At 28.7% G+C, this 15,034-nt stretch overlaps 3 protein-coding genes across 3 annotated transcripts; 1 reads left to right on the top strand and 2 right to left on the bottom strand.

The window, feature by feature from the left end:
* Positions 1-317: 317 nt before the first annotated feature.
* OCT59_014314 (uncharacterized protein) lies at positions 318-3,407 on the bottom strand (the record flags this gene model as incomplete). The annotated part of the gene is made up of 14 exons (XM_066149933.1): positions 318-574; positions 664-1,183; positions 1,258-1,313; positions 1,386-1,544; positions 1,619-1,633; positions 1,719-1,834; positions 1,914-1,967; positions 2,048-2,057; positions 2,143-2,297; positions 2,377-2,416; positions 2,487-2,613; positions 2,676-2,756; positions 2,823-2,871; positions 3,164-3,407. The coding sequence occupies 14 exons, from the start codon at positions 3,405-3,407 to the stop codon at positions 473-475; spliced, it is 1,728 nt and encodes a 575-aa protein (XP_066002157.1). The 3' UTR covers positions 318-472.
* A 1,412-nt stretch (positions 3,408-4,819) lies between these two features.
* OCT59_014313 (uncharacterized protein) lies at positions 4,820-5,477 on the top strand (the record flags this gene model as incomplete). Its single annotated transcript, XM_025318928.2, has 1 exon — positions 4,820-5,477. Exon 1 carries the CDS (start codon positions 5,235-5,237, stop codon positions 5,475-5,477), a length of 243 nt encoding a protein of 80 aa, XP_025175065.1. The 5' UTR covers positions 4,820-5,234.
* A 3,033-nt stretch (positions 5,478-8,510) lies between these two features.
* OCT59_014312 (uncharacterized protein) lies at positions 8,511-9,511 on the bottom strand (the record flags this gene model as incomplete). The annotated part of the gene is made up of 6 exons (XM_066149932.1): positions 8,511-8,789; positions 8,879-9,078; positions 9,147-9,161; positions 9,238-9,288; positions 9,357-9,410; positions 9,478-9,511. The coding sequence occupies 6 exons, from the start codon at positions 9,509-9,511 to the stop codon at positions 8,511-8,513; spliced, it is 633 nt and encodes a 210-aa protein (XP_066002156.1).
* Positions 9,512-15,034: the final 5,523 nt, after the last annotated feature.

Here is a 15,034-nt window from a genome sequence, read left to right as displayed (position 1 = left end):
AAAATTACTCGTTATTATTTATAGCAATATCATTCAAAAAAAAAAAATCGTTGAAATATTCTCATAAAAGCAAATGCGTAAGGGTACTATCACAGTATATTATTTGCAGGAAAAAAAATTACTTGTTTATCATAACAATATTATTCAACGAATTCGCTGAAACATTCTCATAAAAGCAAATACTTAAGGGTTAATTATTTATGTTCCATAGAAATTCTAACTCGTTATAGCCAATATTAATTAAAATACTCCTTTATAGAGAATTTATATTTAAAAAATTCGTTATAAAAAAAATTTCGTTATAGACTGTATTATTTGCAGGAAAAAAATACTTCTTTATTATTTGGATTTATATAGCAATTATTTTAAGATTACTTTTTTCAGTTTTTCCATTTTTAGAACAATGTAAATTCTGCGTCTTCTCATAAATTTAAAGCTAAGTACTGTTTCTACATCATATTATAACGACACTTTAATACTTTTCTTCTTTCTGAATAACTTCATCAGATTCAGTCTTCTTAATTTTGTTTGTCGCAGCAATCAATCCGTTCCATAGCTTGACTTGAGTAAAAGGCTTATTCATTTTAACATAAAAAAAAAATGCATTCATGTAAATATAAACTATTAATAAATTTAATATATTTTTTTTTATTAAATACTTACCTTGACGATAAAATAAACCTTTTCTTCTTTAATACCGGATTTTGATACCGTTTCACTGACTAGGCTGGTCCTCATCAATTTGGTGATTAAAATAATCGGGACATTAGCACTCTTAGCTTTTTGACATACTTCTTCAATGACTTGTTCTTCAATTTCGGATGTATCAAAAATAATAGTATTGACTCGCTCATTGTCAATGTCTTCAATGGAAATACGTTGAACTGTTTCCATTTCAAAATCTGTTTTGAGTATAGACTCAATCTCTTTCATAATAAAAGAATCTTCTTTATGAGTTCGAATAATACCAACGCGAAGTGAAATTCTTGGATCAGCCCCAACTTCGGTGACGTAACGCAATGGAAATGGTTTCGTAACGCTGATTCGATCATTTTCTTCCGCAGCCTTTTGTAAGTCAATAGTAATAATAAAAGTATATGAGGATTCATGAGAATTCGGATCCTCAGGTGATTTCTTTATTTCGAAATTGCCACCAATCGAATCGACAAGTGACTGAGTGAATCTATAAAAATGAATAATTCAATATATAATGATTTAATTCAAATTATAAAAAATAATGAAGGTTATTAAATATACCTAATTCCATTAATCCCATCATAAAGTTCGGAACAAGTTTCTGTAATATCCGATCTCTAAAATAATGATCATAAAAGATAAAATGAATAACTTCCATAAACCACCTTTATTGCAAAAGAAAATTTTACCTTAATGTAAGATTCAACATTATCTAGGATTTGACCAATTCCAGTAAGATTAAATTCGACAGTAAATAAATTTGTAAGTTTATCAGTTCGTTCAGGTGTTGCACCTTCATCCTTGGCTTTGACGGTAAACATTACTTTGCCATCTCGAGCGATATTTAACTGGTAAAATTTTAACCATAAACGATTAACCCATAAGTAATTTTAATTGAAGAGCTTTAAACAGTTTAACGTACCATATTATTCATCGACTTTATATAAAATAAGAATAAAATAGTTAGTTGTTAAATGATGATATTACAACACATATTAATATCATGCATAATAAAGACTTACGTTTATAATAATTTGTTTGAGAAGTCCAATGTCACCAATTAATAAAGATTGAGAAAATGGTACTTTATAATCAAAATCAAAATCAAAATTTTGACTTTCAAGAAATGGGGACATTCCTATTTTTCGTGAATACAATATAGTTTATTTTATTTTTTTTAAAAAAAAACCCCCGCAATTAAAATTATTCGAAATTACCTTCACTAATTTGTTCACATGCAAGATATAAATCAAACTGTTCTGATCGTTGTTCTACATAAAACAAACCTTATATTATCTAAATGTGATATTTAAAACGCCATATAATAATATAAATAACAAATGATATTTACCAAAACCTCTCTGTTTATTAATAAAAATTAAAATTAACACAATCAATAATTTATAAATATCTGATAGATTTTAAATTTACAAGAATTTGACTCACCGTGTTGGAAATACGTAAAATGTGATCAGCAATGTGAATAACGTTTGTTCCGGCACTTTGAATGGCAGAAATAAGCGAGCGTTGTGCTGAAGTCAATTGTGATCCACGGAGAATTTCAGTACTAGCTAAAATTCCATGTATAGGCGTTCTCAACTCTTATAATTTGAATAATTAAGACGAAAAAAAATTATTATTATTATTATTAAGTAAACACGTGAGGCGCAGCATATTCACCATGGCTAACGATTCTCAGAAATACAGATCTACCTTGAACCTATATATAAATAATTGTATTATTAACATTAAAATCGTCATAAAATTTGAGTCTCTTTAATTTGTATTACCTCCTCTGATTGTTTATCCCCGCTCTCAGTATCAAGAACACGCTCGAGTATTAATATAGGTACAATTAGATCCAATAAGAAATGAAAAATACCGAACAAAGTGGTTTGGATAGTATGAATGGATTGCCTATTTAAATAAATTGTAAGATTGATTATCATAGTACTATTTTAAATTAAATATAAACCTACCACAAAAATACACTGAAAATATAGATCATAAAAGTGATTGTTGCGGTCAAGATTCCAAATTTACGACCAGCAAAAATATAGCTACAAATATACAATTGATAAGTAAAGATATAAATTCACATATTAACGATCTAAGATGATATATACCTGAAAGGTGGAAGTAGGAAAATTCTACTGCGACTCATTAGTAAAGTTTCTAAAGAAAATGAATAAATAATTCATCATTTATACGTGCATTATTTACAAAATATAGACGTTAACCGAATAATTGGCGATAATATAACCTTGCATTTTAGGATCCAAGAAAATCAAGCAGAAAGTGGCCAATAAGCTGAGTACTAAAATCTTTACACAAAAGATTGCAGAAACACGTGAAGTATACAAGCAGTATATTTGAACTAAGAGAAAATTTTGTACATTCATTACATTCATTATTCATTAGCAAAAAAAAAAGATTACTATATTGCATAAAAAGAACAAAAATATACCAGCATAAATGAGACCAATTGCAATGGAATAATTAAAGTATATATCCGAAAATAATTCATTCGTTCTCCAAAAGAAAAGCGCCATAACAGCTATAATAGAAAACATTTGCATGGTCATAATAGAAATAACAACACGTGATCTAAATCTTTCGTCGATCCAAGGAATATCATCTTTGGTTAAAATAGTATTCGAAGGCAAGTTACGATTAAGAAACCAGTTTACTCGATCAATAATTTTAGTCATTTTTTTTTTAAGCGTTAAAGAGAAGAGTGAGAGTGTAAATCAAAAAAAAAAAAAAAATTAAAATAAAAATGAAAAAAAAATATTAATAATAAAAATGAAAGTCTAATTTGATAACCTCATTTCATTTAATGATTAAATATTACGACATCAAATGATAATGATTTTGCAAAAAAAAATATAATGATAGAAATATAGAAATTTAAACTTATTTAAAATCACATTTCTTACTATTATATTTTTGTATAATTTGTATAACTAACACGAAAGAGATTAATCATTACATGATCGAAAACTTTTCGATTTTAAAAATTTTAAATATCGAATTTCCAGGTGGCGAATTCTTTACTTAAAACGCCAATTAACCGTAATAGTATTACAATAAGGCTGCACAAGAATTTAACGGGACAATAAAGATCGCTAAAAAAATTATCCGGTCCAAAGGTATGTTTATAAAAGATTGTTAGTTTCCAAATAATTAGATTTATAATATCGTTTTATTTTTGCGGTTAGTTTAATGTTATTGTGTGACAATAAATCGGATCAATTCGTTCGCTTTGATATTTAAGCACGCCACTGTAACATTATGATTAGAATCATATTTTTATTGAAGAGATTTAGTGTCTTTTTTAAGAGACAATAAATTTTGAGCCGATGGTTGTTTTAAAAAATTAAAATCTTCTACAACTTGTTTATAAAAGATAAATGAAATCAAAATGTGAATAATGCGCACATGAATCTGTATTTTTTTTAAAAAATTTAGTACATGTAAAAGGGAACGATATTTTAGAATAATATTATATACAACATTCAAAAAATTCGATATTGATATCACTTATTTTCCTATCTCTATAAACTACTTTATCAAAAAAATTATACACGCAAATCCAATTCCATTCATAAATCTCGACCAATTGAAAGAAGAAATGAGTGATAACTCTGAGATCATGAGATTTGCTTTTAATTGGTTTAAAATTTTTATAGACATCGATTTTGGTTTTGTCAAACAACACAACTTACCTTATATCAATAAAAAGGGAACGAAATAGTCATGTAGTAAGGTAAGTTCTGGATTGAAATTTTGATTTTTGTTTCGTTATTAGAATTTTTTCTGTTAGATTAATAAGGTAAATTTATAGGGTTCTGTCGTGTACAAATCTTTTAAAGTTTCTACCGATATTTGAGAGCAAATGTATCGTTCTTATACCATCAAGTACCACGATGTATATGTTACGTAAATATTGGAATATAAAACGAAACAACAATTTTTTTTTTATTTTACATTGCCCAATATACTACTCAGTACTCACTCAATAAAGCAGGGTCAGAAAAGCTCGCTGTTGAACGGTTCAAGTCGACTATTGTAGATTACATCAAAGTTTAAAGCAAAGAACAAAGTAATACATTGTATATATTATTTTTTATAAATAATAAATCATTCATATATTAAAAAATCTTTATTAAGTTTCGCTTTCTTAAAATAAAAGATTTGAGAGTGGATTAAAAAGCTTTATTGTTTTTTAAAAGCCCTCATGAATTTTTTTTACAAGCCCTCATAAATTATAATTGTTTCTTAATATACTGTGAATTTGTGATGTAGGGAGTCTTTCCATAATCCGTAACCCGGGTCCAGCCGTAGTTGTCATTGGTTTTGGCAGCTTGTCGAATATCCGGGAGTTAATCGAGCGGTAGTTTACCAGTTATTTCGAATTATTGTTCCCAAGGTTCAACAAGTTCCGCCTTCAAGTTTTTAGTCCAAGTGTTAAGGAATTAGAAAAATTGATTTTTCTTTCCAAATCTCATAAAAATTTTTTTTTTTCTTCATCAATCATGGAAATTACACCGTTTGTGAGAAGACCAAGCGTTGGCCGTGAAGGAAGACCGATTAAAGTTCGAACAAACTTATTTGAAGTAATTACAATGCCAACAAATAATATTATACATTATGATGTATCTATTACACCTGAGGTCCCTCCGCGATTAAATATGAAAATATTTGAAAGTTTTGTGAACCAATACCGAGAAGAGCCCTTGGGTCGAAAGATTATTCTTTGTCTATTTATAATAAAATGAAACAAGTCTTATCGATGAAATATCTATAAAAAAAAAAAACACTTTGTTAATTATACTTTAAATGGACTCATTAAAATTGATAAATGATCAAAATATTTTTACTCTCACATTTTTTCACATGTGTAAGAATCTATGAAAAAAAGTTTGTCTAGTCTAAAATTAGTAATTTATTTATATGCGGAATGAAAGAAAGAAAAATGGGGATGTATCAATTAAAATATATTTTTTGCGCGCATAAAATAAAAATAATATTAAATACATGTATATTGGACTTATATAATAAAGAAAAATTATATGAACCCATGATGCGATCATCATCACCGTCGCGTTAATCATAATGCATTAATGTATAATTCCGGCCAGGAAGTCACGTGTAAATTAAATTCTGATTTCCTTTTTCGTTTTTAAACGAAGTATGGTAAAGAGGTTCCATTAGTTTATTCTAGGCTTCTAAATAGAATTCCAAATCGAACACAAGAATAACAAATGACCATTGAAGTCGCATTGAATGCAACTTATTTGGGTAATTAAATTCTGTAAAAGGAACAATTAATAGGGATCAAGGTAACTATTTTTGTGTCGTTATTGTAAAGAATTTTAAATTTTTAAGTCGTGTGAAACATGCCAAGAAATTTTTTTTTTTGATTTTACTAAAAAAAATGACTAAATTTTTTTTTTTCAACATAAACAAAAAAGCAAACTATCAAAAAATCTCATCAATCTCATCATTTGATGATTCTGGCAGGTTCTAAATGACAATTTTATTAATATAAAAATAATGAGAATGTTTACATTTCAGGAATATTGGCGTTTCAGAATTGATCATTTGACATGATCTTTTTATATAGATAAAAAAAAATTAAAGATATCAAATCAACCCAAATGAAGTATGGGTCTCTCATTATCAATCTTATCAAAGAAAATAAATAATCAATACAAAACCAAATTATTTCTCAAAAGAAAAACTATTTTTCTTTTTAATATTTTCATTTTATGAAAGAAAAAAAAATATTTTTTTTTTTGAAAAGCAATGGTCATATCTTCAATTTTTTTTATCAGAATCAATTTTTAATTTTTTATGGCGTAGTGACTTTGATGATCAGCGAATTCTTTTCGTTAAAAATTAATTATTTTATACACAGTGTTTATAATAAATCAAATAATTCAGTAAAATTAATTATGTTTCAATGAATTTCAACCTTTAGTAATGGACGTTCGTTAAAGAGACGAGTCATATATAACAGATACTCGAGTTCCTTTTAGATACTTCGCTTTTCTATAATTTCTGAAAAACATATCCTCTCTCACATTCTATATAACCCAATTACCGAAACATCGAACCTATAAGAGATTGTTTATTTCGATTTTTGTAAGATCCAGTTAAGTCAGGTGACTATTTCTTCATTTTTCCGATATCTCATCGCAACTAATATATTTAATTCATAAATAATAGATATAATAACAAACATCAGAATGCAACGCAATTTTTTCAAAACAATTCTTCACTATTTAACTCACTCAATATGACTAATTATTCTCAAATTAACCCCTCTGAAATTTTTACATTGGAAATTCCTGGGGTCAAAATTATCGTTATACCTACTTTCCCTTCAATGGCTTCCTCTTCTCAAACGAACCATTCTGAAATATTTACTTTTGATATTCCCGGTTCCAAAAAATACTCGACTTAATAATATATCAAATTTGTAATATGTAGATTTATTTAATCTCATAAAATCAGCATATTTTAATGGTTATTATAAATCAAATTTAAAATTTTCATATATTAAATCCTTCTAATACTGTCAGAATGGAAGATGGATGCCCGCCGTGAGTGATGTACCTCGGTATTATACGATTTTTAAACCGTATTATACCCGGACATGACTATCTTAAGCGGTGCGGTATGGCATTCTTTTATTTTTCTTTATTTTTTATTCACGAAAGATTATTACACAACTATAATGCAATGTACAGTTATACTGAACTTCAGACCATTTTAAAAAAAACAAATTATATATATTTATTTAAAGACGTAAAATTTTGGTGAGAAAATTTGGAAGAATAAATATGGAATGATTCAATGTAATTAATAAATATTAATTTGGAACCACAGTATCAACTCTTTACATTTGTCTAAAAAAATTTTTTTATGCAATAAATATGTATTTGTAATTAAAAGCTGAATTATATTAATAAATAATTGCAAAAAGAATTATTTTTTTCTAATTGTAAAAATAATTGTATATAAAACACCATATACAATATTGTAAAAATATCTGCCCAGTATAATTAATTAAATTAACGTTACATATCATCCAAATGTCATTTCATAAATTGGGAAGATATACTAAAAAAATTTGACCGTCACGTTACTTTTTAAGATTCATAGTTAAAGTAGCTTAATGATACCTTAAAAAATTTCAAGTTTCTGCAATGAAGCAAACAAAAAGATATCAGGTATTTGTAAAGAGCCTAATTAAAATAATAAATATTATAAAATTTAATGACGAAATAATTTATAATGATGACGCAAATAAGAAATTAAGTTAATTCTTTACACTTTTTCTAACAAATTTACATGCTAATCTATATTACTAATTGCGCATCATCATCGCAATCACATGATTGATATAACACGTGATATTTACAATATGATTGCTTGCAAATTTTAAAACTCCCTATGCAACTAACCCTAACCTAATCCTAAGTTCTACCTTCAACGCAACACAATTAAATCCAAGTCACTTTTAATACGATCGATAAAAAGAATTCAATTGGTAATCAATTTATTACATAATAAAAGAAAGCATTGCAAATTCTAGAGGTAAATTTTTTCGACATTTTTACATCTTTGTAAATTACTAGTAGTTACAATATTCATATTGAAAGTGGAAAAGCGAAACTTTAATAAAAGTTTAATAAATTATTATTTATGTAAATTACGTAACTCTTTAATCACAATCATGTGATATGTGATGGTCACATGATTTACGCAGAATTTTTTTTGGGGCGTCTGAGAAGTTTATTTGATCACCTGCGGCTACAAAAAAAATCTCTTAAAAGATTAGAGGTAGTTGAAGGAATAGTAACAACGAATATTCCGGATAATAAGTGCAGGAGTGTACAAATATAATATTTTAAGTTCTTATTAGAACTCTCTCTTATGGCTTCCACTCCTGCCCAAAAAAGTTGAACTTCATGAACAAGTGTATTTAATAATAAAGTTTCATATTTAATTATAGTTTCGTCTTGGATCAGTGCAGCAGCAACTATGGTTAAAAAACCAATAACTAAGTTTACGTAAAATCTCTATTTTAAAGATGAAAAAAAACGTTGAAAAAACTATTATAATTTAGTAAAGCATAGTAAAGTCATAATAAAATAGAAAATAAACATACTCCTCTTCTACGCTCTACCCTCATTCCTTCTTCCCTTCCTGCTTCCCTGCCTTCTTCCTTTCCTTCGTTTCTTTCTTTCTTTGCTTCTTCCCTTCCTTTCTTAAGTATATCCAATAATGCAACTCTTCCTGCGTCATCTAAACTATTGTATAATAATCCTTGTTCTGGACTCAATTTCAGATCATCTTTATCATTAATAACTGAAATAAGAGTGCTGTCGTTAGTAAACTTGATTAGACTGGATAAACTAATGTTTGCTAAGACAAACCATCTTTTGTACCTCCTGTGGTTTTTAAAATAATAATACTGGTCGTTAGTAGACTTGATCAGATTGAAAAACTAATATATACTCTACAAACCTTGGGCTGGACTCAACTTCGGAACAATTTCTTCTTCATCAATATTAATAACTGAAATAAGGTGCTGGTCGTTAGTAAACTTGGTTAGGACGGATAAACTAATGTTTGCTAAGACAAACCATTCTTTTGCGCTCCGATTTCTGTAATCTCATCTTCTGTATTTCCAGCGGTTTCTAAAATAATAATACTGGTCGTTAGTAGACTTGATCAGATTGATAAACTAATACATACTCTACAAACCTTGGGCTCTGCTTTTGCCTCTATTTGCGTTCATTAGGTTGTATTCGAGAGGATTAAATTCGAGAGGACTTTTTTTACTTGGAAGACCAATTTCAGTAGTAAATTCGAAAGAATTAGGATTATATTCGAGTGGATTATATTTAAGAGAATTATTTTTGAGAGGATTATTTTTGAGAGGATTATATTAGAAGCTGATTTATTAGAGAATTTAAAGAAACATCTGAAGGAACAAGAGTTTTTTTTATTTAAAAAAAAATCCATTGTTATTTAAATATATCAATATATCAGTCATGATCTTGTCATACATATTTGATGCGTCACATGTGGTCTGACACAGTCGGGAGTTATATAGGCTCTTATTGGGTATTTTGTTCATTAAAAACTTTTAAAAATAGCAAAACTGCTCCATGTAACACGATTTGAGTATTAAAAGCCGTAAAAGTCATAAGTAAACAAATCGACAGTGTATAAAATTCATGTGCACATTATGTGCACAATTTTTAAATTTTAAATTTCTTAAAAAAATATTAATAAACATGTGACAAATTTTTTGATTGTGCACAAAAAAAATGCTCTATGTGCACATGTGCACATATAATTTTTTACACTTTTGTTTGTTTTTCATCTTCCTTCCGAAAGGGGTATTTACTGTTTAGCACATAAAATCATGAAAAAATACAATTACTAATATTGTTCTTTTTTCAAACCAATTTTCTCTATTAATCGATTGTCAGGATTTCATATGCTTGGTTAGGGCAGTGACAGATATTACCTAATATTCTAGGGGGAGGGGGAGTAATTGAAAATCTTAGGTTACATATATACTATATAAGGAAATTACATATATAATATATCTTACCTGGGGGAGGGGGGGTAAGCTCTTATAATAAGCTGATATTAGGTAATATCTGTCATTGCCCTTACATATCAGTTACATATACAGTGTGTTACAAAAAAAACTGGAAAATTATTCACGTGATAAAAATGCATGTTATACGCTCAAAATAAACGCAACTTACATTATATTTTTTGAAGTTATAAACACTTACATTATCTTTTAAAAAATTAGCAATAATTATTTACTTCAAAGTAAAAATATAACAGAAAATTAAATTAAATTTATGAAACATTGGTGGATTAGATTTAATTTAAAATACTCAAATATTGTTAAGAATAATGCCAAAAAATAAATATCAAAAAATCTGCAGTAAAGAAACATTTATGGTAAAATGATGGGAATTTTATTCTTCAAGTTATCACAATTTTGGTATATAGTAAAAAATGCTAGCTAATAATGGTTCAAATTACAAAAATGCATGTAATTTACTTAAAACAAAACCAATTTTTATTTAAATTTTTTTTTTTGCAAGGTAGTGCAATTCATGAGTTTATTAGTTATGTGAAAGTACAGAAGTATCTGTTATGTATAACTAATCTATTAAAACTCTGAACCAGTTCCCCATCTTATAGATTGCTCCTGTGCCCTACCATCACCAATATAAAATTCACCTATATCCTTCTATAGTAGCTATCAGATTATATAGGATTATTATTTCATATGGCTTCAGTATGTGCTTTCACTACCCTCTAAACAAAAAGAAAAATTATATTTGTATTTGTACATCTTGATATTATTATATACCTTCCAAATCACCCTATTTCCTTTTCTGATAAACTGATCTATATATTGTCTTGTTTTCCCAAGAGCAATTGAACCATTGTTCATTATGTTTAAGAATTTTTCTTCTCTCTAGATCATATGTATTACCTTCTATTTGTTGAGTTAGAATTCGTTTATATGCAATACGTTGATGTACTGGTATCTTCTTTCTTAAATTTTGCTTCTGATTCCTTTTATGTATTTCCATTCTATTATTAAGTTGCAACGTGGTTGCCAAATAATTCTATAAAATTTATTAACAAATATTTCTAAAAAGAGAGTAGTAATTGTTAATGTATACTGGTTAAAAACTAGGCAAACGTGGCATAATAGCCGCAAATTTTATTTAAGTGAATTTCAATATTAAACAAACAAACATTAAAACAGCACGACACAAAAGTAAGAGCAACATAACAGTATCACTACAGACTATTCAGAGAATAAACTAAAGTAAAACTAAAGACTATAAACTAAACAACCCAAAGCATCATTTCTAAAGCTATATTTCAAACCAAGTAAATGCTACTGTACGTAAAACTTACTTTCCACTTAACCTTCATAAAGAACGTCAAACAGGATTGGACAACCAGTAAATCTAAACGTGCCATTAATTCTTACATAAAAATTTGTAAGGGGAGTAGACATAAAGTTAAACTATAAAGAATAACTATTAAAAAAAAGATAAAATACTCATAGATAAAATCTAATTGAGTAAAGATGAAATTCAAAAGAGATAAAAACAAACACAAAAGAAAAACTATAAATCAAATTACAAATGAAAAATAAAACAAAGAACATAGCACCATAAAACACTACTACAAACAATGGAAATTAAAATATAAACAAAAAAGAAAAAAAATAAGTCACTACAAATTCTAGATCTCAGATCCATTATCATGGTTGAACAGTTGCGAAGTTGGGGTTAACAGATAAGTAAAAGCTGCAGTTCAAGCTAGAGATTAGAACCGTATTATAAATGGTTACCCAGATATCCGTATAATTTTTGAAATCGGGTACCTGGCACTGGTCGAAATCAAAAAAATCGGACATATGGAAAATCAGCTAAAAATCAGACCAAAATCGACTGACATTACAAATCGGCACATCTGATTGATGCCAATCGGACAATTTAATGAAAATCCAGAAAAAAATCATTATATTTGATTGACGGCTGATTGATGCTAGTTGAAATCAAAAAAAAAATCAGACAAATGGCAAATCAACCTAAAATTTGCCCAATATTCAAATATGTACTTCCAATTTATGGAAAATTGACAATTCAATAAAAATTCAATAAAAATTCAATAAAAATCCAGAAAAAAATCATTATATTTGATTGACGGCTGATTGATGCTGGTTGAAATCAAAAAAAAATCAGACAAATGGCAAATCAACCTAAAATTTGCCCAATATTCAAATATGTACTTCCAATTTATGGAAAATTGACAATTCAATAAAAATTCAATAAAAATTCAATAAAAATTCGGCAAAAAATCATTATATTTGATTGACGGCTGATTGATGCTGGTTGAAATCAAAAAAAAAATCAGACAAAATGACAAATCAACCTAAAATTTACCCAATATTCAAATATGTACTTCCGATTTATGGAAAATTGATAATTCAATAAAAATTCAATAAAAATTCGATAAAAATTCGGCAAAAAATCATTATATTTGATTGACGGCTGATTGATACAAAAAAAGTCATCAAAATTAACTTTTGAAAAACATGATTTGTCATTAAAATTCAGAAATTCGGAAAAATCAACACCAAATTTATAGTCAATTACTCAATTTATTATAAATTTATGTCTAAAACTTATAAGTTTATAATTGGTATTTTCTACTAATTGGATTTACGGCTAAATACTCTCTTGCATTTTGCTGGTTTGAGATTTGGTAACTTACTGGTACAAATCTACCTAAAATATGATGCACAGGTATTATACAATCACGACTTATTGGATAAAATTCGGTATTCCACAACTCAACATTACAAATTTCATCACTGCTGAAATAGTATCGAATATTGGTTGAATTTGCGTGTTTATACCAATGAACGTATGCTAGAAAATGTTCGACAGGACCATCCGGAAAGTCTACTACGTGAGTAAAATAATACTGAATTTGACCTGGGTAGGTGTCGACATCTTCATCATCCGTAATAAATTTCGCTAAGACGTACGAACTTTTTACATGTCTTAACGATAATGACGATCCAAAGACTTCTGAACCAATCCGACACCTTCCGAATTGGTTAATTTTGACCCTAATTATTATATCGTTATCTAAACCTTCTACAAGAGGCCTCCGAAATCCAAATGATTCGTAAGTCGCATTGTAATATTCGACCATTAAATTTAACATTTCACTTGAAAGTAGTATATTATGAGATACCGGCTTAAGAAATTCACCTGGGAAGCCTTCTTTGCCAGAAATCTGTGAATCTTTAATATTTTGTGAATTCAGCCAAAATCGATGCATCTCATCTGACGAAAATTCATCAGTAACTGAAAGGGACCTGATAGTACGCTGACTGTTTAGCAATTCAAGACCTTTTACTTCGATACCTGAACTTATGATATTTTCGATTTGTTTATCAAACATTAATCGACGCATAAGTTCAGACTCAATTTTCCTGTTGCTGTTTGGTAACGAACCTAAAAGTGCGAAATCAATAAATTATAAGCTAATATTGAAATCGTTAAAATCGTTAAAAAATCGTTAACGGATATTTACCTAAAATACCGTTCATACGTTCAAAAGAGAAACACCAGAACGCATATAATGGTCCATAATCAGATGAGCAATCACGCAAATGCAGAGAAAGATGAAGATTCGGTGTGATCTTATCTCTGCCGTGGTGATTCTCAATGAGCTTGACTATTTCGATAAGACTTCTATGGGCTTCATTCACCAAATTAGATTCTAGAATCCGATTTACCAAAATCGAACAAACCCTGACAAAATGATTCAGGATTCTTCTATCTACGTCTGAAAGGTGTTCCCAAAGTGATACAGTTGAATAAATTGTAAAGAATATTCGCCACTGATCGGCCGTAAAATTGGTGAATCCCTCTCCACTATGAATTTTTCCTGGAATTCGACCTAAATCGGATGGTATCTGAAACTCGTCCATCTTTTTCTGAATTTTGTTCAAAGAATTTGGTGTCAAAATACCCCCATCGATCCAAATTCGTTTTACTATCCACTTCGCAATGCCCAGAAATAAGCAATGCATTGGATCGACTGTAATAAATCTAATAGGGTCAAAATATGATAGACGCAACAATTCGGACCATCTAACGCCAGTTTCTTTGACGAAGCGCTTTCTAGCAGCGTCTGAGTTGCATCTTCGCCAACCTAATGCGTTTTGCCGGTGCTCATTCGAATCTCGAGCAGAATACCCTATATCATCCATTCCAGCAAAATTATGCTGCCCATTTTCATAATTTGCTTTTTTCTCACACCTGTGACATGAAACTAAGGCAGAAATATGACCGCAAATTTTTCTTGCGGCGGGAATGTCACATGATACTAAGATTAAAGCGCCACAAACTCTCTTTCCATTTTCGCATTCATAAGTACGATTTAGTGTTAACCCAGCCCAGAGTGTTTCCAATTCGTTAACTATTGGTGCTAAATAGTGGTTCACTTTATGTAGGCTGACCTCCTTTGGCCCAGGTAAAATGCCGAGAGTCAATAAATTTTCACGTCTAAATCGGATATCGCGTGGCAAATTGCATATAGCGGCGTATATGACACTGATACTATAAATGGTACTATCATATGGCTGAAACCAATCAAGATTCAGCATCAAGCCAAGATGAGAATCGGCTACTTCGCTTCTGAAAAAATTTGGCGAATCTTCATTGTCCGATTCTTTAAAATTCTT

Source organism: Rhizophagus irregularis, chromosome 22 (genome assembly GCF_026210795.1).
Source record: "Rhizophagus irregularis chromosome 22, complete sequence".
NCBI classification, from domain to species: Eukaryota; Fungi; Glomeromycota; class Glomeromycetes; order Glomerales; family Glomeraceae; genus Rhizophagus; species Rhizophagus irregularis.
Note: the sequence above shows the minus strand (reverse complement) of the source record. Positions and strands in the feature narration are given on the sequence as shown.